The sequence below is a fragment of the Falco punctatus genome (genome assembly GCF_963210335.1).
Source record: "Falco punctatus genome assembly, chromosome: 7".
Lineage (NCBI taxonomy): Eukaryota > Metazoa > Chordata > Aves > Falconiformes > Falconidae > Falco > Falco punctatus.
Genome location: NC_137587.1, coordinates 70048131 through 70074722, shown reverse-complemented (window position 1 = coordinate 70074722; position 26592 = coordinate 70048131). Strand labels below are relative to the sequence as shown.

Sequence of the window (26592 nt, the reverse complement as noted above, 5' to 3'; positions counted from 1 at the left end):
ACAAACACCCTGACAGCAGGGTCACAGGGACCCCCTGGCAGCAGCTGTGAGGGTGCATGGCCACCTTCCTGCGGGCCCTGTGCACTCCAGCCCAACGCTTGGCCAAGCACACCAGGACTGCGGGCAATCCAACTGCCAGCACAACCCTCCAGCCCCATCCGTCCATCCCTGCCCAGGCGAGGAGCAGCCAGCCATGGGCAGGTTTTCCCACTGACGGCAGCGAGAGCCAGACATAGTTCCTCTCCACAGGGCCACCACGATGGTTCTGGCCACTGTCGGCCACGGGAAGATGCCCAGCCCTGCCACAGCTGCACATGTGTCCAAAGGAGACACCTGGACTTTATATAAAAACCACAAACATTTCTGCACACGCACGTGGGGACGTGGGGGCGAGTCGCTGCCCAGCCCAACGCGGGCCGAGCGTCCCATCCCGCTCCCTCCCCGGGGACACAATTCACATTTTCAACATACCAAAAACGAACCAAGCACAGACACACAGCACATGCTGCGGGGTCGCTGCGCCGGCACCGCCTGGCCGCACACGGGGCTCCGGGTCCTGCAGCGGGACATCACAGTGAATCGGGGCGCGGGGGGGCTGTGGCTGCCCCCTCCTACCCTCTGCATAGAGGGGGGCCTGGGCCCCGCGGAGCCGGCAGAGCCAGGGCCACACCAGCAGCCAGAGCCAGGCGCTGTGTCCATCTCTGCAGCAGGGACGCTGGGCTGGGGGACAAGTCCCACGCATCCCTGGAAGGCACGCAGCACCCCTGGAGCCTCCAGTACCGTCCTGAGGAGCGGGGCCAGAGTGGCCGAGGTGATGCCCAGGGAGCTCCCGGGAAAGCCGAGCCCCGCTGGCTGGGTGGGTGCCACAGCAGCGCGCGGGCTCTGGGCATGCACACACAGACAACACGGAGCCCAGCTGTGGCGCCGCGGGCCGGCGAGGCTCAGCAGAGCAGAAGTGGTCGTGGGTGAGGGCTCGGCTCTCATCCCCGTCACACCACCGAGTCCTGGATCTCGGAGCCCAGGCGCACCCGGGGTCTTTGGCAGGCGGGAGACACCTCCACGAAGCTGTCCCGGACATGGAGGGGCCTCTTCTCCGACTCGGAGAAGGCGCGTGGGGGGCCCGGGGGCTCGTGCACGGGGGTGCTGACGATGTAGTTGTCCTGCAAGGCCTGGTAGCCCTTGTGTTCGGGTGCCGTGCTGGGCAGGCTGCTGCCGTTCAGGGGCAGGCTCTCCACCGGCTTGCGGGGCGGCTTCTGGTGCCGGCCGGGGTCACCAGGCTCCAGCAAGGCTTTCATGCCATCACGGTGCCGATGCAGAAGGAAAAGGGCCAGCACGAGGACAGCTGCCGCGAAGAGCACACACATCACCAAGAACTCGGTCCAGTAGGTCTTGCCGTCCAGCCGGGCTGCGGTGCTGCCCACCGCTGAGGTGCTCCGGGATGTGCTGACTGTCTCCAGGGCATCCCGGCCGGTGGACACCTTCCTGCCAGGGTTCAGTGGCCCGTGGGCCAGCTCCTGCACACTCACACAGTAGCTGGCCATCAGCTTGCGGAAGCCCTCTTCCAGCGACCAGCACTCGTAGGTGCCCGCCCGCTCAGGGCTGCCCACCAGGATGAGGGCCCCGTCGGGCAGCACCAGGTAGGAGGCGTTGATGGGCACCCCGTCGTGCAGCCAGCGCCGCGAGGCCAGGTTGGAGAGCAGCTGGCACGGCAGCGGCCGCACCGCATTGGGCAGCAGCTGGATCCGCTGGCACGGGGTGCCTGAGGCTGCGGAAAGACAAGGCATGGGCATGTCAGCGAGGCCATGAGGACCCAGCTATGGGCAGGGGGGGTGATGAGGGGTGCTGAGAGGGAGCCTGGGACAGTGGTCCCAGCCCCACAGCAGCACCCACAAGAGCTCACCTGGGGGCAGGAGGATGCGGGGACGGGGCTGGGACACATTGGCCAGCTGGCAGAGCCGCTCCGTGTCAGCGTCCTCGATGTCCTGCGCCCAGAGCCTAGGGACAGAGAGGGGTCAGGGCAGGGAGTGGGTGCCTCAGGGTGAAGGGGGATGGAGAGGGGGTACGGCACTTACTGGGGGTGCGCTGGGGGGTGCAGGGTGGCCCTGCGGCAGGCACCCCGGCTCCAGGCGCAGAAGGGATCCCGCGCCAGCACACACTCCCCACAGCTGCGGTACAGGCTGCAGTTGGCGAAGGGCACCTGAGCCACTGCCGTGTAGGTGGCTGCATAGACCAGGCCCTGTGGGAGGGGGGGACAGGGGGGTCAGCAGGTAGCCCTGGCCCTGGAGCCAGGCAGCCGGGTTGGCTCCTGCACACCCCCACCCTCCCAGGCTCCCTGGCCCCCCAGTCCACAAACAGGACCTGGTCCACGCAGTGCAAACCCACAGCATCCCCCCCCTGCCCCAGCCCCCCCAGCCCGGCTCCTGCCTGGTCCTGGTCCAGCAGCAGCTGGAGAACGGGCTGGCCAGCGGGGAAGAGGCGGATCTCCTCGATGATGTGCACCCCGTGGTTCACACGCACAGCCTTGTGCAACCGGCCATCATCTGCAAACACACGCAGCGTGCTGAGCAGGGCCAGGGGCACACAGCGCGCCGGCACCCACCCCATCGGCAGCCCGCAGCTGCACCCACCTGTGCCCAGGAAAAGGACATCGTAGGTGCTGTGGAGGCCCTGTGCGCGGTGGACGCTGATCTGCTGGTAGCGCAGGCGGCTCTGCAGCAGCAGCGGCTGGCTGCGCACGGGGCTGTCCATCAGGAAGTGGTCCTTGATGAAGTTCAGCACCCGGTCCGGCATCTGGAGGGACGAGTTGATCTTCAGGTGCCGCGTGTGGCTGGTGATGCACTGGGGAGAGAGGAAGGGGCTTGGCTGGGGTAGGTGGGCAGCTGTGCCATGGAAGCTGCCAGGACAAAGGGAGTGCAGAGGACTGCTCTACATCCTGCACTCGTGCAGGGTCTGAGGAGGCACCTACCGTGCCCGGCCGGGGCTCTGGCACAGGGCCGGTGTCCGTGTACCACTGCTGCGTCTCACGGTTCACCTCCTTGTAGAGCCCGCTGAAGGCTCGCTGCACACTGCGCATGGGGAAGGCGCACACGGCTGAGCTGCCCAGGCCACCCTTGTTCCTGGCAGGGGAGAGGCAAAGCCCACACGAGATCAGGCATGGCAGCTCCACTGAGCCCCCTGCACCGCCCCAGGAACCTGAGCACGGCTGGAGCCATCCCACATCTCCCCGAGTGCCTCGCGGTGCTGCAGGCAGTGGCCCCAGATCCCCTGCCCACTGCTCACCACTGCGAGGTGAAGACTCCGTAGAAGAGCGTCTCCCTCCAGTGCAGCTCCCCCGGGGTGAGCACAAAGATATCTTGCACCACGTTGAAGGGAAAGCCGTCCTCGGGGTGTGAGCAAAGCAGCTGTGCCTTCAGGAAGGTCGTCCACCGCCGCTGCAGCACGCGCTCCCCACCCTGGTCCCCCTGCATGGCACAGTGGGTCAGGGCGCAAAGTCACGGCCGCCTGGCAGCGGGGAACAGAGCAGGAGTCCGTCCGTCCGTGCAGCCGTGCCAAGGCCCCAGCAGAGCAGCCCCGGTGTTGGGGAGGCACAAGTGAAGCAGCATCCAAGGCACTCAGGGGAAGGGAAGAGTGACCCAAGAGGACTCTGGCAAGGGGGCGGAGGAGATGGGGAAGGGTCGCTGCCACCAGTGGGGCTGGCTGGAGCAGTGAGCCCAAGCTGCAGCCCTGGGCTGAGCACTTTGGAGCTGTAACTGCCCCAAAGAGGTCTCCCGCAGATGTTGGTCCCCTCCTGGGGTGCCCAGGAACTGGGGGACAGATGGGCAGGGTGGTCCCACATCCCCCCAACCCCAGCAGTGAGTGGCATCCTGGGCACGGCCCTCTGTGCACATCCTGCTTCCCTGTGCCCACCTTGCACACACGTGCGATGCGTGAGACGATGGTGTTCTCGAAGTAGTCAAACTCCTTGCCGGTCTCACTGAAGAAGAAGTAGACCTTGTCGTCATCGCCCTCAGGGTTGCCGGCAGGCAGGCTCTCCCGCAGGTAGGCTGAGCCCACGAAGACCGGGTCTGGGGACACAGGCACCCTCAGCATTGCCCCACCGCTGGGGCTGGCCCTTGTCCCCACGCCTCCCCCATCCCGGGGGTTGGAGACCCCGACCCACCATGCCAGCCCCGGCTCTCACCCTGCAGCCAGTTGAGGGAGTTCTCTGTCTTGAGGGCAATGCGGCTCTCCTGGCTGCGGTAGATGGTCGGCTCGTTGCCCTGGAAGTTGCTGACAGTCCCGGCGTAGAGCTCGCCGTCTGCCAGAGAGACAGTCCCGCTGGGACCCAGCACACGCCACCCGGCACAGCCCCGCTCCCCTGCTGGGGTCCCAGCTGGCCTGGCCCCAGTTCAGCCCAGCTGAGCAGCTGGGGCGCTGCAGAGAGGGCGAGGGTGCCACGGCAGCGTGCCTTACCGACCATGACGGCTGTGGACCGGTACTCAGGGTCAAAGGGGCAGCGTCCCTTCCCATCCTCCAGCAGCACCTTCCCTGATGCGTCCCGCTCCAGGCTGAAGTGCTGGACGTTCTGCAACAGAACCAGGCTGTCACCCCTAGCACCTGGGACCCCCGCTGCAGGGCCCTGATAGCAGAGGGGAATCTGCATCCCCAGTGGGACCCCCTGGCCCCGCTCCCTGTGCTCACGATGTAGGCGCAGGCAGGACTGAAGGCGCAGGTCCCACAGGTGTAGAGGTGGGTGCTGTTCAGCTGCAGCAGCATCTTGATGTAGTTGTGGCAGTCTCTCTGCAGGGGTGAGAGGACCCCAGCTCAGCCCTCCTGCCCACATGCACCCCGGCACAGGGCACAGCACTCCTGTCGCAGCCCCCAAACACCCACCAACAGTGGGGCTCACCTGGGGGTCCTTGCCCTTGAACACGCACTGCTTCTTCTTCTCCTCATCTGCACTCCACAGCAGCTGTGGAGAGGGGACAGTCACTGAGAGCCCTCTGTCATGAGCTGGTCCCCACACAACCTCTCCTCAGGCTGGCAGAGCTCACCCCAGCATCAGTGTCCTCCCCACCTCCATCATGCTGGCAAGGCAGCTGCTGGCTGGGGCCAAGCATCCCACCCCCTGGGGCATCTGCCTCCTATCTGTCCCGAGCAGCTCCTGAATGCGCGGTGGCTTGCACAGACCCCAAATGCTGCCAGGGAGCGTGGGGCAGGGGACTTGGTGGCTTGGTGCTGGCTTGGTTCCCCCTTCCATCCCTGAGGGCAGCCCAGCCCCAGGGGTTCCGCAGTCCCGTGCTGGGCTTGGCCCCCAATCCGTGGGCTCACCCTGCGAGCCGGTGCTCCGGGCTGGAAGTGGCTGGTGTTGATGGCGACAAGCAGCTCGCGCGCTCCCAGGTACAGGGTGCCGCCGTCCGGGCTCAGCAGCAGGGCCGTGTAGTTGGACACGCCAGGCACCTCGAACCGCTGCACAACCCGCTCGGCCGAGTCTGGGGACCAAAAGCAATGGGCATCAGCCTTGCACAGCCCACGTGGGCCAGCACCCGACCCCTCAGGACCCCTGCACCATGGCTCACTCCTGGCCCCTCTGCACGGAGCTGCCAGGGCCGGATCCGGCTCTCTCCACGTGGTCAGATACACGCAGCACTGCACCACAGTGAGCCGTGCATGGCCACGATGGTGCTCAAGGGCGGCCTCCTCGCTGCCGCCAGCATGAGCCACTGCCGTCCCTGCGGCCGCGACAAGCACCGGGGCACGCTGCAGCAGCCCTGCCGGCACTGGGCACCACAGCCAGGTCTGCACTCGCTGGCCACGCACAACCCCGGGGCTTGGGCATCCCAGCCTGGCCCCACAAGGACCCCAAGCTTGCAGTGGGGAGAGGTGGGTGCCGGGACCGGCTGCCCACCCAGTGCTGGACACTGGGGCAGAGGCTGCTGGCTGAGTCACAGAGCACCCGTGCGCCCTTCCCGCGTGGGTGGCCTGGCCCCGGAAGCCTTTCCTCTCCCGCAGCCACTCTGAATCAGATGGGCCCGGCTGTGTCAGCGGGACACGTCGGGCTGACTCACGCTACCAACTCCCTCACCCCTGACAGCCCAGGGACACCCTGACCTTCCCCGACCCCCTGCCCGCTCCCAGATCCCTGCTGGGGCAGCCCCGGGGCTCCCGCAAGCCCCTGCTTGGTGCAAGCCAGTAGGAGGCTCAAGGTGCTGCAGTACCAGCAGTGCTGCGGGGTAGGACCCTGCTCCTCTCCCTGTCCCCGGTCACTCCACGAGCCCTGGCTACCGCTGGACAGGCCGGCATCTCCCCTGTCCCCAAGGGCTCAGCACCGGCTCCAGCTCTGCAGCAGCACAGAGGGAGGGATGCTGACCCACCCAGGGCATCCTCCCCCAGGAGTCCTGCACCCCAGTGCTGGGGCAATGCCACAGCAGGCATGGCCCACTGCAGGCAGCGGAGGGGCAGCGGGGGCCCCTGTACCCCGCAAAGCTGTGCTGGCCTGGGGAGCTGTGGGAGCCTGTGCTGGCTGCCAGGGGACCTGTTAGGACAAGACCTGCTTCTTCCAGACAAACCTGCTGGAGGCACATCCAGCGCTTCCAGGGGAGCAGCTCGCCAGCTCCTCCCTCCCACCAACCACAAGCCCCACCAGCCGTGCTCCCCAGGAGCCACCACCGGGTGTACCCTGCCGGCTGGCCCGTGCCCCCCACCCGGCTCCCACCGACAGCCCTGGGGGTCCAGGTCGGGACCCCTGTGTACTGCACATGAGCTGCAGCCCCTGCAACCAAAGCAGCCTCTGCAGCTGGGCAGAGCTGGGCCAGAACCGGTTGGTGCAGGCAGGGCCGGGCAGTGCGGCTCGACGTGGTGTGGTACCGCATGGCACGACGCCGAGCTGAGCCGTCCTGCTGGCTGCTGGGCCTCCTGTCCAGCTCAGCGGGTCCCAGATCTGCTGGTGCCACCACAACCATGGCCAGCGGTCATGGGAGCACGTGGTGGGGCCATGTCCACGCCGACGAACCGCAGCGTGCTGAGCCAGGGAGCACTCCCAGCTGCCCGCGCCGGCCCGGCCCAAACCACTGCACCCTCCCAGGCTGCCCCGCCAGCAGCCAGCACGGGACAGGCTCCGCTGGCCGGCAGCAGCTGGATTTGGCCACCTTCTGCTGGCAGCACAGCCAGCCCGGACACACGTGGGCGGCCCCCACCACACCACAGCCCCAGCGCCGGACGATGGAGCTGGGCCCAGCAGCTGCCTGTGGAGCGTGCCCTGCTGCTCACCCACCACACGCCAGCTGCTGGGGGGCTCTCTGCATGGCGAGAGAGGTCTGCAGGTCAGGCCCCCCACTTGCCAGGGGCTCTGCCTGGCCCAGTAGCCTCCCGGCTGTGTTCCTTCTGGCCCTTGCCCCAATGCAGCCCTGAGCCCTGATAGGGCCATGATGCTGATGGGGGCTGCGGTGGGTCCTGGAGCAGCCCGGGGCCAGGCACAGTATAGCAAGGGGCTGTGCAGAGCCCTGGGGAAACAGCCGAGAGAAGAGGGGGCCCACAGGCACCCAGCTGCCCAAACGAGGATGAAACAGCACAGCAGAGCGGGCAGGCAGAGCCCCCCCGGGCTGGTTCACCCCATCCCACACTCACACTGAAGGCGCCTGCCACCACTGCCCTGCATGCAGGGACACGAGCACCCCCGGGTGTCCCAGACGCACTCCCCCCCTCAGTGCTTGTCCCGATCCAGGGAAGCATGCCTCTTTGCCCCTGCCCGCCATGCACGCAGCCCCACCACAGCCGCGGGGCTCTGCCCTGTTCGAGCAGCACAGCCCCAGCAACCCACTGCCCGGGGGGGCCCCGCTGCCCTGAGCCCCAGCCCCACGGCAGGACACGAGCCCCGGCTTGCCAGGCAGGCTGGCAGCATGTTGTGCAGCCTCAGCACCGATGGCTGTCACAAGGCGTTTCCACGCCGGGCGTGGGGAACCCCGCGGGGGGTGGGGGGTGGCCGGGATGCTCAGCCGTCCAGGGAGAGGGGGGCACGGGGGGGACCCGCCGGAGCCCCGTGGGTGGACACTCACCGTGGGCAGCAGACACTCACCGTAGGGCAGGCTGACCCGCGGGACGCGCTCCTGCGCCGCAGAGAGCAGCAGGGCCGCCAGCACCGAGTGCGCCACGACGGGCAGCGCCGGCCGCGCCGCCATCCCGGGCCGGGCCGAGCCGGGCCGGGCCTCCGCCGCCTCCCGCGAAGCCGCCCGGGCGCTGCAGACCTGCGGGGAGAGAGGGGCTCAGCGGCGCGGCTCGGCTCGGCACGGCACGGCACGGCTCGGCCCCGCCGCCCGCCCGGCGCCGCCCCCGTCCGCCCCGGCCCCGGGGCTGCCCGCCCGCCCGCTCGGGCACCGGGGCGGGACCGCGCGGAGCCCGGCCCAGCCGTACCGAGCCAAGCCGGGCTGCACCGAGCCGTGCCGGTGCCCCGGGCGGGGCGGGCAGCTCGGAAGAGGAGGCGGCCGGTTTCCCGTCGGGACCGCCCCCGCCCCGCCCCGTCGGGACCCGCTCCCGGGACACCGCGGCCCCGTGTGCACCCGGTGCTGCGAGCTTCCCCGCTGGGCACTGCCGCGGCCCACCGGCCCTTCCCGGGCAGCCCCGGCGGGCAGCAGCTTGGTCACGGTCCACAGGGGCCGGTGCTTTGTCCCACGCACTAAGGGCAGCCGTGGGGCTGCCCCGCACCCGCATCCTGGCAGCAGGGAGAACCGGCTGGGCAGGGAGTCCAGGGATGCCTGGCCCGGGAAAGGCTGGCCTGGGGGTGTCTGTCCCTGGGATGGCTGGCCTGGGGGTGTCTGTCCCTGGGATGCCTGGCCTGGGGGTGTCTGTCCCTGGGATGCCTGGCCTGGGGGTGTCTGTCCCTGGGATGGCTGGCCTGGGGGTGTCTGTCCCTGGGATGCCTGGCCTGGGGGTGTCTGTCCCTGGGATGCCTGGCCTGGGGGTGTCTGTCCCTGGGATGCCTGGCCTGGGGACAGCTCAGCCTCAAGGCTGCTGCCAGAGCCCCTGCGGGGAGTGCTGTGGCTCCCACAGCCCCCCAGCTCATGCTTCCCACCATCTCCGCTCCTTGCAAAGGCTTTTCTCAGCTGGCTGGCATGCTGCGGTCCCTGCTGGGGGGCTGCGGTCCCTGCTGGGGGCTGTGGCCTCTGCCCCAGCACAGCCCAGCACTCCCTGCCCTCCCTCCAGAAACTATGGGCGGCCACGGGGCACAGCACGGCTGAGCAGTGGGATGCCTGCGCCAGCCCCGCCCCCCATGGGGCAAAGCTGGCCAGCACCGCTGCCCGCACAGGGCAGCACCCAGGCAGACAGGATGCATCCCTGCCAGCCCCAGCACCCTGTCCCTGGAGGCTCCGGCGTGAGCAGGGTCCTGGCAGGGCCGCAGCACGGGCTGGTTGGCGTGGGCATGCTGTGGGGTGGGCAGCGCTGGGCAGCACCCTCCAGCTGGGCGCACAGTGGGCTCTGCACCCCAGCCAGGGTGCGGGGAGAGCTTGCGGCCCCCGGCAGAAGAACATGCAGACCCCAGGGAACTGCCCGCTCGTCCAGTGGTTGCCATGGCAATGTGCTATTAATGACAGCTGCTTATTTTGCCATGGTAACGGGGGGAAAGGGTCTCTGCTCACAGCAGGCAGCTCTCCTGGGGCTGGGGCCACCCCACCACTGCCCTCCCCACACAGGGCAGAGCTCCACACCACCCTGATTAGACAGCCCTGGCCCCACAGCCCTGGGCTATTGACACCCCACTGGTGGGGTCCCTGCAAGCCCCCCGCTTAGGAGAAGTGCTCCCCACACTGCTCCATGCTCTCCCCACTCAGCACTGCCGGATGGCACCCGCTCCCCAGGCCATACCTGGCTCCCCAGGGCTGGGGCTGCCGGCAGTGTCCCTGCCTCCCTCCTCCGCTTGGCTCCCTTCCTGCTCCCACTGCACTCGCCAAAGCCCAACAGCCCTTCCCGGGCTGGGGACAGCCCAACTGCCTCCACCCCACCTGCCTTATCAGCACCCTTTGCCCGACAAGTGCCACAGACGGGACAGGGCTCTGCGTCACTGAGCCAGGAACGTCACCTTGAGTGGAGCAGAAGCAGACGCTCACCCCTGCAGCCACAGCCCCCCCACACCCCACAGCACCCCGAAGGTCCCTGGGGGGCTCTAGGGACCTGACCACTGCCTGTGCGTGGCTGTGGGAGCACAGTGCCAACACCATGGTGTGATGGCATGCGGTGACGGGAACCCCCCCGCAGGGAGGCCAGCTGCTGTCGGGCAGGCAGGGAGAGCAGGCAGGGAGGGCAGGCTGGGCAGCGAGCAGGCAGCAGAGCGAGGCCAGAGCCTGTGCCTTTAAGCGCGGGCCGCGAGGCACTCCCCACCACTGCTGGCAGCCAGGCCTGTTTACGACAAACTCCCATTTATCTCCTCCGCCTGCCCACGCAGCCTGCCAGCGTGGGGCAGCGCCAGGGGCACCCTGCAGCACCCTGCCCTGCCTGCCCACCTGCGCAGGCGCAGCGCCCGGCCGGGCCGGCGTGTGCGTGCCCTGCGCCGTCGGGCAGGTACCTGCACGCAGCATCCGCGCCACCACCCCAGCCCACCATCCCGCCCACAACAGTGGCTGGCGATGGGGAAACTGCTTGGGGTGCCAGGCCCGGGCACCACCAAAACCTATGGCCTGGGGTCACCAGGCTGGTGGGGTGGTGGTTTCGGCATCAAATTCCCACGCCAGCGCCCTCCACCCGGTTCCCGCAGGCAGCGGGTGCCCGGGAAGGCGGCTGCAGAGCTGGGTGCTGCTGCCTGCCAGGAGCAGAGCTGGGGCTGCATGCGCCCTGCTGCTGCTGCTGCTGCTGCTGCTGCCTGCTCATGCCTTCCTTCAGCCTGCCCCAGCACAGGCAGCAGCGCAGGCACATCCCCTGCTCGGAGCCCCGCAGCCGGCTCACACGCAGCCTACGCACCCGGGTTCTTCCTCCCGACCCACATCTGGGGCTCGCACGCCCGCCCCCGGCTCGGCTCTCTCCAGAAGGCTGCCAGACACCACCAGGCAGCTCCCCCTGGTGCTCCCCCACCCACGGCCTCTGCTCGGCCGTGCACACGCGCAGAGTGTTGCACGCACACCTGCAGCCGCGCAGGCTCCCAGGCAGTGCTGATTCACGCACAGATGCTCCCAGACCCAGCTGCGCAGTGCCAGCAGCCCCGAGAACGTGTCCCGCTGGAGCTGGGCTGCCTCGGTAGGGAGGGGGCACACCGCCTCTGCTTCGCTGCACCCCAGCAGCCCCGGAGGAGAGGCCTCGCTCGGACGAGGGGAACGGGCAGGAGCTGCTGCAGCCTCCAGCCTGTGGCACAGGAGTGCAAAGCCTGGTGCTGGACCTGGTGCTGAGCCCACGGGGTATGGCCAGCCAGGCAGAGCATCCACAGACCATCCTCCCCGTCCCACGGGCACCAGCCATGCCACCCTGCCCAAGCCAAGGGCCCTGCTCTCTGCCCCTTCACAGCCACACAAAGCCTGGCTGTCCCTTGTGCCCGCAGCTGGCTCTGACCCCACTGCCAGGACCTCCCGGCCAGGACACTGGGGTTTGTCCGATGGCAGCACGCAGCCAGCCCCACGCTGCCCCACAGCATCCCCTTTACCCGGTGCAGGGTGCACTGCAGGGGTCCCTGGACCCAGCCCACCGGGCACCACACAAAACACACCCATACCGTCACTCCCATCACTTCCCTGCCCTGCGGTCCTGTATGGCATCAGGCTCAGCTCTGAGGCCTGTGGGGTATCCCCATGATGCAGCTCTCCCCTCGGTGCCAGCACCTGCCTGCACCCGCACGCTGCCTGCCTGGAGGCTGCAGGACACTTGGGGTGCTACCCTGGGCACCCCTGGCACAGGGCAAAACAGGCAGCGAGCCCCCCTTGGAGGGCAGGGACATGGTGGGCTCAGAGCACAGGCCCTTCTGCAATTGAGGGTGCAGGAACAAGGGGGTCCAGGCTCAGGGATGTGTGACCCCTTCACAGCCATCCCCAGCCCCACAGAGCCCAAACCAGCGTTGGGCTCTTCAGCCCCGCTCACCCTCAGCCTGGTGGCACCCCCACTGTGGTGCTGCCTCGGGGGGAGCAGGTGCCGGACCCCAAAAGTAGCCACAGTAGCAGCTGAAGCAGACTGTATGGCCTGTGTGGCCACAATTGTCCCCGCGGCCCCAAGCCCAAGGGCTACCTTGGTACCTAACAGCATCATCAGGTGCAGCGGCCACATGCCTGGCACACACAGCACGTGTGCAGCCTGCAGGTGTCCAGCACACATACACACATGTGGGACATGCCACACACACATGCCCCATACCTGACACTGAGCGTGCACACACGGCAACCCATAGCCCAGGTCCAGAGCACTCCCAAGCACTTCCGTACCCTCAGCCAAGCACCGTGCGTAATGCACACCTGACACATGTAAACACACGCAGGGAGGCTTACAGGCTGTACACACCCCAGATGGGAAACACACCTGGAAACACCCCTGCGGGAACAGCCCCACGCTGCAGGGCAGGCTGCCAGCCCCACAGCCACCCCGAGCATGCCTGCCCCCTGCACGCGCACACACACGTGCACACACACACACACATGCATATGCACACACACATGCACACTTGCACACTTACACTCGCACACATGCATCCCCAGGCCTTCCCCCCTCCCCCTCACACACGTCCCTCGGGGAGCCCCGTGCACGGACACGCACAGCCCTTGCACAGCCCCCGTGCACACACACACGCCCCCGCATGCTGCACGGGTGTACGCAGACCCTCGCACGAACCGTGCACACGCACACACAGCCCCCCTCGCACGCAGCCGCCCGTGCACACCCCCTTGCACACGCACGCACACACACACTCGCACATACGCCCCGCACCCCCCCGTGCCCGGTGCCCCCCGCCCGCCCGCTGCTCACCGGCTCGGCGGCGGGTGCGGCGGGACCCGCCGGCAGCGGGGGCGGCTCCGGGGTCCCCGCCCGTGGCGGGGCGCGGGGCGGCTCCGGGCGGCTCCGGCGGCTCCGCCCGCCGCTCGCAACAAAGGGCCGCCCCGCCCGGCCGCCCCCACCGCCGCTCCCACCGCCGGCCGCCACCGGCACCGCTACCGCCACCGCTACCGGCACCGGCACCGCTCCCACTGTCCCGCCCGCCGGGGGGGCCGGGACCGGGGCGGTCCCAGTTCTGGGGTGCGGGAGCTGAGGGGGGCTCTGACTCAGCGGCAGGGCAGGGGGAACCGCGGAGGGGGGCCGGCTGAGGTGTCCCCTGCCCCCTCGGGGGTGACGCTGGCCCACCCGGTGCCCCGTCACCCTCAACGCAGCGAGGGGCCCAGCAGCGCCGTGGGGCCGGTGCAGAGAGTGGCTTTGGGGGGCGGCAGTGTGGGGGAGAGCCCGTAGGGAGAGGGATGCTGGGGGGGGGGTGCAGCCCTGGGAGCAGAGGTGTTGGTGCTGTGCAGCAGCTGCAGGGTTGGTTGCCCAGCGTGTGGCATTGCTGGGGGGGTCCCGGGGGTGACATTGCCTGGGCATGCAGGCATCGCTGGGGGGTCCTGGGGGTGACAGCCGGCTCCTGGCGCTTCAGGGTAACTCCTGGCTCCAGGCATCTCACAGCGATCCTCAGTTCTACGTGGTTTGGGGTAGCTGGTGGCTCCAGGTGTCCCTGTGGTGACACACTGGGAGTTGGATGCTGCTGCTGGGTGGGCATTCTGCTGTCCCAGGGTGTGAGGAGCCAGGCAGCAGAAACCCATGGCCTTGGCAGGGGCTGGGCCGTGCTCTGTCACAGAGTGGGGGGCAGCCATGCCCTGGGTACAGAGGGGTAAGCAGGGCAGGGGGCTGTGTCATGGGTCTGAGCTGGGTAGGGGACACAGCTATGCTCCAGCAGGCAGGGCCCCCCGCCAGTCCCAGAGCAGAGCTGCCAGCCCAGCTGCAGCAGCAGTGGCAGCCCTCCCCCAGAGCCAGTGTCATGGCCACCAACCTGCCAGTGGGCGCTGGGCCAGGTGGGGTCCCAGGCAGGGGCCCCAGGGTCAGCCAGCCACGGCCCTGCATCCCCCTGCCTGTGTGTCCTTCCAGTGCGGCCATGCAGTGCGCAGTTTACATCCCTTCTCCCGTTCCTGAGAGCTGCCATCTGCCCGCTTGGACCACCAAGCCCCTCGGCAGCCCAGCTGCTCCGCCTGACGTTGCACCGTGTCCCCAGAGCAGCTGTGCCACCTTGGCTCGTGCAGCACGGGCAGCACTTGGCCGTGCCACTGGCACACACGCAGAGGCTCTGCTGCAGGCAGCTGCCTGCTCTGTGCACCCCTGGGCCTGCGGAGGGGGGAGGCGTGGGGACAGGGTGTGGGGTTGCTGGTTGGACTCCACAGCCTGTGTCATCCCTGGCCCACGTCACAGCCCCCCAGCCCGCAGGCCAGCAGCTCCCAGCAGTGCCAGTGAGGGAGGCCCACGGCTGGGGGCCGTGCACTGCCCCACTGGGCACACAGCTCCCTTCAGACCCCTGGTGCCCCCCTCCCGGGGCAGACGTGGGGCTGCCTGCGGGCAGCGGTGCACGCTTGGACAGACACCACCACCCCCCTCCAGGTCCTTGCTCATTCTCGGGCAGGGGTCTTGGTGTCCCTCCCAACCTGCTGGACACGTCACTCCCCAGAGGCCCCGGCTGTCCACAGCCAGCCCCTAGGGACCCTCCTGGGGCCAGCCGCGCTCGGGGGAAGCTGGTTTGGCAGCAGCCTGGGGCGTGTGGATTGGGCTCCGGCCAGGGATGGACTTCTTTGTTTGAAGGCAGCCCTTCCCTGGGACAGTGCCACATGGCCGCTCTCATCAGCGCCAGCAGAGCCTGTGCTCCGTGGGGGGACAGCCGCCGCGCTGGCGTGACCTCGTCCCTGCAAGAGCCGCGGTCACTGGGTGGCTCTGACCGCGGGGCCGGGCTGAGGGCAGCTGGGGGGGCCAGCGCTGCGGCCGAGCACAGCTGGGCAGCCCCCCCCGGGGCACTGTGCTGGGGGGGCAACTCCACCCACTGCCCGGCTGTGGGGCAGCCCCAGCTGTGCTGGCCATGCGGCTGCAGGGCTGCTGGCAGGACTGGGCGCCACAGGGAGGGCAGTAGGGGTGGGGATGCCCAGGACCCCAGCACTGCTGGGGAGCAGTGGGTGTCAGCCCCCCCTTACTGCTGGCAGCCCCGCAGGCTTCTGCTCTGGTTAATGTTAAAGCCAGGCAGACGTCAGCCTGCCCAGCCCTGCCTCCCCCAGCCCCTCTGCCTGGGCCCGCAGCTCCAGCAGGACTGTTTTTCCTCCCAGAGCGGGATCTGCCCGTCCCCTGTGGCTAAAAAAAGCCATCGGCTTGGCCCACGCAGAGGGACAGCAAACCTCCTGGGCTCAGCAGCTGCCTGGCTCCTGGGCACGTTCTTGGGGTGCCCCTGGGTGGCATCACCCCCCTCCTCCCCATGCTGGGGTCAGGCGAGGAGAAGGTCTGCCAGGGAAATGGCAGCAGCTGCATTTCCCCACAGCCACCCGTCCCGGGGGGTCCCGCGGGGTCCAGCTGCCCTGAGTCACGCGCTGGCAACGTGCAGGATCACTCGCTTCTATGTAGGGAAAGCCTGAGCTGGGTCCAAGGCCTGGCCTCAGCGGGCAGCGTGTCCCCGACCCTGAGGTGCTGGGGGTGGGGGATGTCCCTTTGCTCTTTGCTCCTTTACTAGGAACAGGGACAACCGCAGACCCTCCCGCTCCTCACACCCCACGCCGAGCAGAACCCGGGGGGAGGGGGATGCACACGGTGGCGGGGGACACGACCTTGCATGCCCGCCCGACTCCTGCTCCCAGGACCCCGGTGAAAGCTGATTCCGGGCTCGCCGGTCACCTTGTGCTTTGGCACCGGCTGCACCCAGCAAGTGGCATCTCCCCCCCGCCCCCACCCACCCGCGGAACAGGGGGGCACCCTTCCGCCTCGCGACCTCTCGGAGCGCATCACCCCCGTGGGTGTTTTGCGGATGGGGTGCGCTGCGTGATGGGGGGGTGGGGGGGAAGCCGAGGCCCGGGATCCCCACGGGGGGCCCTGCGCAGGGCCCCACGGGGGGGGCCGGGGCACGCACCGCCCCGGGGCGGAGCGAACCGCGTCCCCGCTCCGCCGCCCCCGGCGCGTCCGCCCCGTCGCGCCCCGCCATGGCCGCCCGCTACCTCCGCGCCGCCCCGGCGCTGAGCCGCCTGGCCCGCTGCCCCCTCCCCGCCGCCTCCGTGGGGCAGCGCCGGCACTGTGAGTGGGGGGTGACCTTGGGGGGGTGGCGGGGGGGGGCTCGTGCCCTTGGGGACGGAGAGGGCGGCCGCTCCCGCCCCGAGTGGGGCTTGCACCAGTCCCGGCCCCACCGAGGGGTCTGCACGCTGGGCCCGCTCGGGTTTCTGTTTTTTTTTTTTTTTTTTTCGGGGGGGACGGCGGGATTTTGCACCTGGATCCGGCCCCCGGCTTAGAGCCCGTCCCGGGGGGTGGGGGGCTTTGCTCCCGGTGACGGAGGCGCGCGGGGCTTTGCTCCCGGTCCTGGCTCCACGTGGGGGTTTGCAGCCCGACCCTCTGCCGGGTTTAGCCCCCAGGAGGGGGTTTGCTCCCGGTGCCGGTTCCACGTGGGATTTTGCGCCGCGGCTCGCACTGGCTTTGACCCTGGACGAGCTTGTTCCTGGTCCCGGTCTCACGTGAGGTTTTGCCACCCAGCTTGGCACTCAGAAGGGTTTGCTCCTTGTCCCGGTCCCACGTAGAGTTTTGCAGCCTAACTGCACCCGGGTCCCACCCTGGGGGGGGGGTTGCCTCTGGTCCAGGTCCCACATGGCATTTTGCAGCCCGACCCACGGCCAGGCTTGGCACCCGGAGGGGTTTGCTCCTGGTCCAGGTCCCGTACCGGGATTTGCAGCCCAGCCGGCATCCAGGTCCAGTGCTGAGAGGCGTTTGCTCCTGGTCCCAGTCCCGGGCTGGGTTTGGCCCAGGAGGGGTTTGCATGCAGTCCTCGTCCGGGTCTCACGTGGGGCTTTGCACCCGGGTCTGCCCTGAGAAGGGTGTGCAGTCCAGTGCCACATGAGGGGAGCACCTTGTGTGCACCCTGACCTGCACCCAAGCCCTGCCCCACGCAGGGTTGGCATCATGAACTGGCCTAAATCCCAGAGGGGTTTGCACCCTGACTTGCACCCATTCCTGCACGGGTGGCACCTGAGCCCTGCCCAGCGGGGCCTCGTGGTCCCCACGGGACATCTCCTGGCCCCACGCCAGGGTGCAGAGCTGTGGGGCTGGCTGTGCGCCCCTAACGCCATGCCACCGCTCCCCAGATGCCGACAAGCGGATCAAGGTGGCCAACCCGGTGGTGGAGATGGACGGAGATGAGATGACACGGATCATCTGGGCCTTCATCAAGGAGAAGGTAACGGGGTCCCGCCTGGCGCACAGGCGCCTGTCGCACCAGTGGAGCTGGCGGGTGTTGTAGAGGGGAACAGGTGGCTGTTGTACAGGGGAAGGGCAGTCCCTGTGCGCTGCCCTCCCTGTCCCTCCATCCGTCCTCTGTCTGCCCGTCCGTCCTCTGTCAGTCAGGAAGCAGGTGGCCAAGTCAGCACAGCTTCCGGCAGGACCTGGAAGTGGGGAGGTCCCAGGCAGGGGGGACTGTCCTGAGCAGGGGGGACCGTCCCGAGCAGGCAGCCGTGGCTGGGCTCAGGGCTGGGGCTGTTCCCTGGGCACCCCACACTGTCCCCCTGCTCTGATGCTTTCCCGGGACCCCCCAGCTCATCCTGCCCAACGTGGACGTCCAGCTGAAGTATTTTGACCTGGGTCTGCCACACCGGGACAAGACAGACGATCAGGTCACCATCGACTCGGCGCTGGCCACCCAGAAGTACAGCGTGGCTGTGAAGTGTGCCACCATCACGCCGGATGAAGCCAGGGTGGAAGGTGGGCAGGGGGTGAGGGGCCACGGTGGGGGTGGTGCTGGCAGCCCCGTGGGGTGCTGAGCCCCCCGTGTGTGCCCAGCCCTGCTGGGTCAGCAGTGCCTCCCCCCCAGCTGGCTCAGGTTTCTGGTGCATCAGGGGCTGCACTGCTGCCTGGGCTGGGGGCCCCCTCACCACCCTGGGGTGCTCGGCGTGCTGTGGGGACCCCACAGGTGCAGGGCTGGGGACAGACTGGCCTCTGCCCAGTGCCAGTCATGAGCCCGTGGTGGCTGCCCCTTTCCTTGGCTGGCCGGGCAGTGGCACTCTGGCAGCAGCCCATGGCATGGAGGAGCGGAGGCGGGCAAGCAGGGGCTGGGGTGACTGCTGGGGCTGTGCCTGGCCGGAGGGTGTCCCTCGGGGGCCTCACTTCTGCGTGCTACAGAGTTTAAGCTGAAGAAGATGTGGAAGAGCCCCAATGGCACCATCCGAAACATCCTGGGGGGGACGGTTTTCCGGGAGCCCATCATCTGCAAGAACATCCCCCGCCTGGTGCCCGGCTGGACCAAGCCCATCACCATCGGCAGGCATGCCCATGGCGACCAGGTGAGCCCCCTGCAGCGGCTGCCTGCGGCGTGGGGGTGTCTGGCAGCTCCTGTCAGACCCTGCCCAACCCTCTGCCCTGCCCCTTGCAGTACAAAGCCACCGACTTCGTGGTGGGCAAGTCCGGCACGTTCAAGATGGTCTTCACACCGAAGGACGGCAGCGGGGTGAAGGAGTGGGAGGTGTACAACTTCCCCGGTGGCGGCGTGGGCATGGGCATGTACAACACGGATGAGGTAACAGGGTGGGCTGGGGGCAGCAGGAGAGGTCCCCGTGGAGCAGCATGACCTGCCATCTATGGTGGACCTGGCCAGGCTGGTGGGACAGGGGTCCCACAGGGGTCTGTGCATTTCCCTTGCAGTCCATCTCGGGCTTTGCTCACAGCTGCTTCCAGTACGCCATTCAGAAGAAGTGGCCTCTCTACATGAGCACCAAGAACACCATCCTCAAAGCCTACGATGGGCGCTTCAAAGACATCTTCCAGGAGATCTTCGATAAGTATGGACTTGGAGGAGCTCAGGCTGGGGCAGAGATGCCTGGGCGAGGCTGGCTGCCCCTCCTGGGCGGGGCATTGCCCAGGGGTGACACTGGGACTCGGCCAGGTACGGCTGACGCTCCCCTCCCTGGGCTCCCAGGCACTACAAGACAGAGTTTGACAAGCTGAAGATCTGGTACGAGCACCGGCTCATCGATGACATGGTGGCCCAGGTGCTGAAGTCCTCTGGCGGCTTTGTCTGGGCGTGCAAGAACTATGATGGGGACGTCCAGTCAGACATCCTGGCCCAAGGTGGGGTGGTGGGAGAGTGTGGTGTGGGGCAGGTTGGGGTGGGCTGCATGCACCCCCCCTCCCAGGGCCACCCTGACCTCGTCCTGCCACAGGCTTTGGCTCCCTGGGGCTGATGACCTCTGTCCTGGTGTGTCCGGACGGGAAGACCATCGAGGCTGAGGCAGCCCACGGTACCGTCACCCGCCACTACCGGGAGCATCAGAAGGTGGGTGCCCTATGTTGGCGGTGAGCTGCCCGCGTGCTGCCCGCCCCAGGCACTGAGCGCTCTCTCCATTCAGGGACGACCCACCAGCACGAACCCCATCGCCAGCATCTTCGCCTGGACGCGTGGCCTGGAGCACCGGGGCAAGCTGGACAGTAACCCGGAGCTCATCAAGTGAGCAGGGTTTGGGTACCCCAGGGTGGGGGGTGTTGCCAGCAGCCACCCCTGGTGCCAACCACCCCGGCCGCAGCAGTGCTGGGGTCCACAGCACAGGGGTGCCGGTGAGGTGCTGGCTTTGCTAGAGCCGTGTGCTGTCCTGCTGTCCCCAGGTTTGCTCAGACGCTGGAGAAGGTCTGCATAGAAACGGTGGAGAGCGGGACAATGACGAAGGACCTCGCTGGCTGCATCCATGGTCTCGCCAAGTACGTGTGGCTCCCGGGGCGGAGCAGTGAGGGGGAGCCGCTTGCCACGATGGCAGGCTGGCCATGCAGGGTGGCCGCTGGCCTCCAGACTGTCCCTGGGGACTTGGGGTGTCTGTTTACAGCTCGTGGGGTCGGGCTGTGCCTGTGGCTGGGCAGGGGCCACGTCCCGCGCCCAGGGCAGTGCTGCCAGCCCCAGCTCTGCCCTGCAGCCAGGCTGGCTGCTGCCTGTGGTGGGAGTGGGCAGGGTACCCCCCCTCCAAGGCTGTGGGACCCCTCCAGCCCCTCTCTGTCCTCCCCCTGCAGTGTGAAGCTGAATGAGCACTTTGTGAACACCACTGACTTCCTCGACGCCATCAAGAACAACTTGGACAAGGCCCTGGGCAAACAGTAGTGGGACGGCAGGGCGGGGGCACCCATCCCTGGTGTCACCCAGATGGATGGGGACCCGCCCCCACTGCTGGCTCACCGACACGGCTCAGGAACAGTTGGAATAATTTTTATAAGCAGTTTTCTTACGAGTGTTTTTGAAGCCTTTCTAGCAGGGTTGTGTAGGAACTGGGGAGGGGGGGACTGGGGTGGGGGGCTGTTCCACACCGATCCATGTACCCTCCCACCTTGTGGTGCCAGCAGCCATTAAACACCTCACCGGCCAGCGGCATGTGGTGGTGGCACGGCTCTCGTGGCGTGGGGGGGGGGGGGGGGGGGGGGGGGCAGCCACAGGAGGCAGCCAGCAGCTAAAGAATATGCATTTATTAGAATTATTGCTAAACAACTCTTCAAACCAAGGAGATAAAAAAACCCAACCAAAACACAGTAGGGCTTTGCACAAGGGGTGGCTGAATGCTCTGTGTATGGGGGGGGGGGCACGCCAGCATGAGGGGCTGCTGGCACGAGACCCCCCACCCCCCCACCTTATCCCACAGCTGCCTCCTGGCAGTGGTGAAGGTCCCCTGGGCTCGGCCTCGCCTGGCATGGGGGGGGACATGCGTCGCAGCTTTTTGGTAATGGGACTGAGGTAGCGTGTGTGGGGGCTGTGGGGAGGGGGCAGCACTGCTGCAGGGCAGGAGGGGGCCTGGGCTGGCACACTGCAGCCAGCTCCATCCTGCCCCGAGGCTAGAGGAAAGGAAAGTTGGTGCTGGGGGCACGGAGGGCTGAGTGGTGCCACCCCCCCAGAGCCAGCCTGGGGCTTTTGGGGATGGGGTAGATGTGCCCTGCCCTGGGGAGCATGGTGGGACCTGCGCTGTCCCAGACCCTGTGCCAGTGGACCCCAGGTCCTGGGCTTGCTGCAGCCTCCCAGGGGGTACTGGTGCCCGCCTGGCACCGGGCACGTGTGGGGAGTGATGCTGTGGGAGCTGCCCACCCCCTGCCCCACAGCAGGGAGGGAGGAGAGCCAGGGTGGTGGTCCCAGACCCACTGCTGCCCCAGCTACTTTCTCCCCCCCAGCACAGCACCCTGGGAGCAGAGGGTGCAAACCCACATCACTGCCTGCCAAAGCCTTTTCCTGAGCCCCAAAGCAGCCTGGGGGGTGGGGGGTGGGAGGATGTCAAGGAGGGGGCACTGGCAGCACAGAGAGTGGCTGTGGTTCGTTAGTGCTTGGCTGCCCCACGGGTGGTGGGACCCTGCTCTGGTCCTCAACCCCTTCCCCCCCGCACAGCATCACCGCTCCCTGCGCACAGACCACACACGTTACACAGGTTTACAAAGCACATTGGTTGAAGGAAATAACTCGGTGAAAAGATAAATCCAACCACGCGGCACATCTGAAAAAAATAAATTACTTTCAAAATACCATCATTTGCTCAAGTTGAGCAGGGTTTGCCTTCCTTTAAATACACAGCTCGCTACAGTTGCTCTATACCCAGAGCTGCTGCTTCCTCTGAGCTTTGCCATTAGTTTGTAAGAAAATATTCTGTTTTGTATGTGCCCCGTGGCCTCACGCAGGCTGCCACAGCTTCGCCCGTGCCAGCTTGCAGCCGGTGCCAGAGCAAGCGGGACAGCTCTCGCCTGCCTGGGAGACTGGGAAGGGTGAGAAACGCAAACCCACCTCCTCCCGCGGGCTGAGGGGCTTCTGCCCCACGGGGCGCTTGGGGGGAGCAGGGGGCTGGCCGGGCTGCAGCCCCAGCACAGCCGTGGGGGAGGACCCAGGAGGTAGAATAATTAGTAATGCTCATCATCTTCTGGGACGTGCCTTCCCCTGCCCGCAGCTTCAAGTGCCCCGGACACTGAAGTGCAGGGGAGGGCGAAGACAGGGGCAAGGTCCTGACGTGCCACCGCGTGGTGGGGCAGGCGGGCGGGCAGGAGTGGAGCCAGGGGAGCTCAGTGCCGGGCAGGAGAGCTGCAGGCAGCCGGCGCATAGCTCCGTGCTCCCTCTCCAGGGGTGGTGGAAGGGGTCCAGAGGGAAGGACCCCAGCGATGGCGAGAGCTCCACTGAGGCTCTGCAAGGGTCTGGCAGCAGCCTGGAGCCCAGCATGCCCATGGCAGGCAGCGACGGCTGCTCTGTGCCACCTCCAGCTTCTGCTCCCGCCTTCACCCCAGCAAAGGTTTCTGGACATCCCTCTTTTCTCCTTCACCAAGCTCAGCTGGAGCCCCCCCTCCTCTCCGGGGGCGGTGCTGCAGGTCTGGCTGGGTGCCGCAGCCCCCCGGCAGCAGCTCCTCTTACCACGCAAAGTTCACGCAGGCCCCCACCAGCCTCCTCCAGCCTCGGCTACAACATGTTGTAGTATGCCATCTCCTTCATGGCCTGCTCAGTCAGGGCATGCTCATCCGGAGGGTTGCCCACCCCCCCGTAGCCATAAGAGTTCTCCTCTTCGAAGTCATCCATCTCCTGCTGCCCATCCAGCTCGGCGTGGTCAGCCCCGGCCAGGTCCATCATGGGATCTAGGATTCAGCACAGGGACAACTGATGAAGGTCCAGGTCCAACAGCACCTCTGTCACTCCACAGGCAGCTCCCATGTGGAGCCCAAAGCTCCCCGGGAGCTCCAGGTCTGCTGGAGCCACCTACCTTGGCTGTCCAGGCTGATGTCCATCACCCCGTGCTTGACCTTCATGTGCCGGCTCAGGTTGCCCTTCAGGTTGAACTTGCTGGAGCAGTAGGGACACTTGAAGGGCTTGCTCCCCGCATGCAGGTGCATGTGGCCCAGCAGGTTGTACATGCGGTTGAAGGACTTCCCGCAGACCTGCGGGCAGCGTTCCTGGGGTCAGCGAGGGCTCTCCCGCTGCCGCCCCCGGCAAAGGGAATCAGCCGGTGCAGCTGTAGGGCTTTTCAGAGCAGACCTTCCCCCGGGGTCCCCCCCACTGCTCCCAGCAACTTCCAAGGGTATGGGGGCTGCCTCCCTCCTCCCCCTCTGCGGTGGGAGGCCTCAGGGATGCTGTGCTGGTGTCGCTGGAAGCTCCAGCACTGATCAGAGAGAACTGTCCTTCCCTACTAGCGGCGCCCATGCCCTGCCCGCAGCAGCTGCTCCCCGCCGCGCAGCTCTGAGCAATGCGTCCGGACGAGCTGTTTGCCTGAGCGAACAGAGGGAGGCATCACAAAACTGCTTTCCTGTGACCGAGGACTCAACCCAGCCCGGCCAGGTTTCTGCGGGAGCACAGGGCACCAGGACCTGTGCTAACCCCTTTCCCAGATCTGCCAAATCCCCCCCCCGCATCCCTGACGGTACCTTGCATTTGAACGGCTTCACCGGTGAGTGCACAATCATGTGGGTCTTGAGCGTCTGCTTCTGCACAAACGTCTTGAAGCAGATGTGACACTGGTAGGGACGGACGCTGGTGTGGATCAGCATGTGCCGCTTCATGTTGGCTTGCAGGGTGAACTCCCGCCCGCACACCTCGCACTTGAACTCCTTCACACCCTGCAAGGCGTCAGGACAGCCGTGGGCAGAGGGCAGAGCAGCGGCAGGCAGGGCTCTGCCTGCAGCGGCGGGGGCCAGCACACAGCGCTCGGGGCCTCCCAACAGACCCGGCAGGAGCAGTGCTGGCCACAGTGCAGCGCAGGGACCTGCGCTCCTCAAGGGGCATGGGTGAACTGAGCTGAACCCTTCCTGCTCCCCGCTCCTTCTGCGAGCACAGAGTGGGCACTACCAAGAGCCTGGGGCCATCCCTGCGCTGCCCCGGGGGTGTGTGGTAATTTCCCCTGCTGGGTCCTGCAGTGGGCAGGATCCTGCCTCACCCCCAGACACCGTCATCTCACCCACCCTGGAAATGCATTTACACTTGGAAAAACCGGTATCGGGTCAGTGCCACTGGAGCGAGAGCAGCTCCACAAAGGAACGCCCATGGGTAGGAGCTGGCTGGGGAGCACGGCTGCCGGACGGCAGCAGACTTGGCGTGGGGTATGTTCGAGAGCCCTGCCCGAGCCCAGCAGCGTGTGGGAGGTGGGCTGCAGGGAGCGTGGCCAGACCCGCTCTAAGCAGAGCTGCGAGACCCTGCTCCGCTCTCCTGCTCAGGCCAACTGCTCCCCCTTGAAAGAACTCCCTGAGAAAGGGCAAACCCCTCTTTCACAGCCCGCCGGGAGGGGCTGTGGCAGCATGTGGCCAGGGTCCCCCAAGTCATCCTGCTACAGCAGCAGGTCTGAGGACCCCCTCCCTGAGGGTGGCAACCTCCAGGAAGAAAGGAGGCTGGACAGCCTTGGAGACCCTGCCCGTAACGATGCATTTTCACTGCTAATTAATGACCCCTAGCAAATGCCAACCACCTCTGCCCACCTGCACCACCCGTCTCCCAGGGCTGGTCAGGACTCTGGGGCACCAGGACACCCCTCTCCCCCAACACCCACATCCAGAGCTGGCACATCTCCTCCAGGCATGGCAAGGGCAGCATCCCATGGATGCCCCGGCCCCTACCTTGTGCGTGAGGGAGTGCTGCTTGAGGTGGTGGATCTGGCTGAACTCCATCCCACACTCGGTGCAGACGAAAGGCCGGACGTTCTGGTGCTTCAGCATGTGGTTCTGCAGCTGGCTGCGGTAGTGGAAGGACTTGCTGCACTCCAAGCACTGGTACAGCGTGGGGCCCTGGTGCGTGGAGAGGTGCCGCTTCAGCTGGGTGAGCGTGGAGAAGTCCAGCCCGCACTCCACACAGACATGGCAGCGGCCGCTCTCATGCTTCACCTCGTGTGCCTTCAGCTCGCTGGGGTAGGCGAAGCCCCGGCCGCAGAAGCGGCAGCTGTAGGGCTTGATGTCGGTGTGGAGCAGCATGTGCCGCTTCAGGTGGCTGGTCTGGGTGAAAGCCTTGCTGCACACCTCACACTTGTGGGGCCGCGTGCCCTGGTGGGTCAGCAGGTGGGTCTGCAGGTGACTGGGCTGCTTGAAGAGCTTGTTGCAGTGGGGGCAGGAGTGGGGCTTGATGCCGTTGTGGCCCAGGATGTGGGTCACGAGGTTGTACTTGGAGGTGTAGGACTTCTCACACATGCGGCACTGCCAGCGCTTCTGGCGGTCCCCAGCTTCCACCAGGTAGGAGTCATCGATCTGCACGTTGATGTCCAGTCGGTCCAGCTGTGCCTTCTTGTTGCGCTCGCTGGTGGCACCAGTCGCCTCCGCCTCCAGCTCCCCTGGCTCCTGCCAGGCGAAGCCCTGCTCGCTCTTCACCTGCTCGGGGGATGCTGGTGCAGGGGCTTCTGCCTCGCTGGGGGATGGGGCGCCTGCCTCAAAGGAGCACTCAGTCCGCAGGTCCCCCGCGGTGGCACCATCCGCTGCACCAGTGCTCCTGAGGTGACGCTCGGTGCCCTCCAGCTCCTGGTGTGCGTGCCGGCGCAGGTGCCGCAGGCGCCGGGGTTTCCTGCCAAAGGTGCCGAGGTCAATCATCTTCATGGCGCTGCTCTGCACCGTCTGCTCCTGGCTGGGGTCCTGGAGGTCGGACTGGTGGCTGCGCTGCTGCTCGCCCTCTTCGTCCCCAGGGATGGACACTTCATACAGCACGTCATCCTCCACCTCTGCCTTCTCACACTTGACCTTGGGCACCAGCCTCACCGGAGGCCTCTTTCTCCTCCGGGCATGCTTCTCCAGGGAAGACTCTGCCTCCAAGGCATCCTCGTCCTGCCCATCCCCTGGCGCCTGCCCCTCACCCTCCAGCCGGCACTCACCCTCCGGCTCCCCAGGCTCCACCGCAGCAGTGTCCGGCAGCTCCCCTCCCAGCCCCGGGAAGAAGCCCGAGGGGCTGACTGTGGCCCCAAGCAGCTCATTCTCAGACACCAAGCCCAGAACCGCAGCCTGCGCCAGGGACAGCACCACCACCGCGTCCGTCTGGGTCCCGCACTCAGTGAAGCGATCCATCTCTCGCCGCCTGCCTACGCTGTCATGGCTGGGGAGGGAGAGAGAGATGGCTGTTAGCCCCCCTGGCACCCCTGCCACCACACAGCTGCTGGGGACACCACTCCACAAGGGACTCGTTCAGCTGTCACCCATTTCCTTATCACCATCCCCAGTGACCCCCAGACCAACACAGGTGTTGCCAGCATGGGTCGCCAGCACCCCAGGGTGTGGAGCAGCGCGGCCATGGTGATCTCAGTTGCTGGTGGATCAGGGAGCCAGGATGAAGGGGGGGATGGCTCTGCATCCGCTGTCAACACTTCTGTCTGCACTATTGAACCCCAAGACTGAGGTCTGGCTCCTCGCATGCCCCAGAGCTCCGTGGCAGTGACTCCCAGGGACAGGCACCCATGCAGCTTGCAGGAGCAGTCAAGAAAGCTGAACATGGCACTCTGTGCTCCTTGGGGGAGGGAGAAGCAG

The 26592-nt window shown here is 67.1% G+C and overlaps 3 protein-coding genes across 8 annotated transcripts in view; 1 reads left to right on the top strand and 2 right to left on the bottom strand.

Annotated features, from left to right (window-relative positions):
* Positions 1 to 319: 319 nt before the first annotated feature.
* On the bottom strand, positions 320 to 15915 carry SEMA4B (semaphorin 4B). Of its 3 annotated transcripts, none has more exons than XM_080397423.1 (15): positions 13955 to 15915; positions 8054 to 8222; positions 5311 to 5471; positions 4889 to 4951; positions 4681 to 4779; positions 4453 to 4564; positions 4181 to 4297; positions 3907 to 4064; positions 3280 to 3461; positions 2966 to 3116; positions 2628 to 2838; positions 2425 to 2540; positions 2073 to 2236; positions 1901 to 1995; positions 320 to 1765 (listed from the first exon to the last, which is right to left on the bottom strand). In XM_080397423.1, the coding sequence occupies exons 1-15, from the start codon at positions 14789 to 14791 to the stop codon at positions 990 to 992; spliced, it is 3411 nt and encodes a 1136-aa protein (XP_080253549.1). In that variant the 5' UTR covers positions 14792 to 15915; the 3' UTR covers positions 320 to 989. The 3 variants fall into 3 exon arrangements, with proteins under 3 accessions (XP_080253549.1, XP_080253550.1, XP_080253551.1); XM_080397424.1 differs by lacking the exon at positions 13955 to 15915 and adding an exon at positions 12907 to 13926; XM_080397425.1 differs by lacking the exon at positions 13955 to 15915 and adding an exon at positions 8389 to 8817.
* A 139-nt stretch (positions 15916 to 16054) lies between these two features.
* Positions 16055 to 20378, top strand: IDH2 (isocitrate dehydrogenase (NADP(+)) 2). The gene is made up of 11 exons (XM_080397464.1): positions 16055 to 16215; positions 17271 to 17362; positions 17718 to 17883; positions 18301 to 18461; positions 18551 to 18694; positions 18820 to 18956; positions 19094 to 19245; positions 19338 to 19450; positions 19524 to 19621; positions 19777 to 19869; positions 20173 to 20378. Exons 1-11 carry the CDS (start codon positions 16125 to 16127, stop codon positions 20258 to 20260), a joined length of 1335 nt encoding a protein of 444 aa, XP_080253590.1. The 5' UTR covers positions 16055 to 16124; the 3' UTR covers positions 20261 to 20378.
* Positions 20379 to 20604: 226 nt separating this feature from the next.
* Positions 20605 to 26592, bottom strand: part of ZNF710 (zinc finger protein 710) — a 33029-nt gene continuing 27041 nt past the window's right edge. For all 4 annotated transcript variants that reach the window (XM_080397448.1, XM_080397446.1, XM_080397447.1 and 1 more), the window contains exons 2-5: positions 24712 to 26164; positions 23530 to 23721; positions 22872 to 23046; positions 20605 to 22746 (exon numbers count right to left, since the gene is read on the bottom strand). In XM_080397448.1, the coding sequence (XP_080253574.1) occupies positions 22574 to 22746; positions 22872 to 23046; positions 23530 to 23721; positions 24712 to 26136 (1965 nt within the window). In that variant the 5' untranslated portion in view covers positions 26137 to 26164 and the 3' untranslated portion in view covers positions 20605 to 22573. The remainder of the gene's footprint in view (positions 22747 to 22871; positions 23047 to 23529; positions 23722 to 24711; positions 26165 to 26592) is intronic.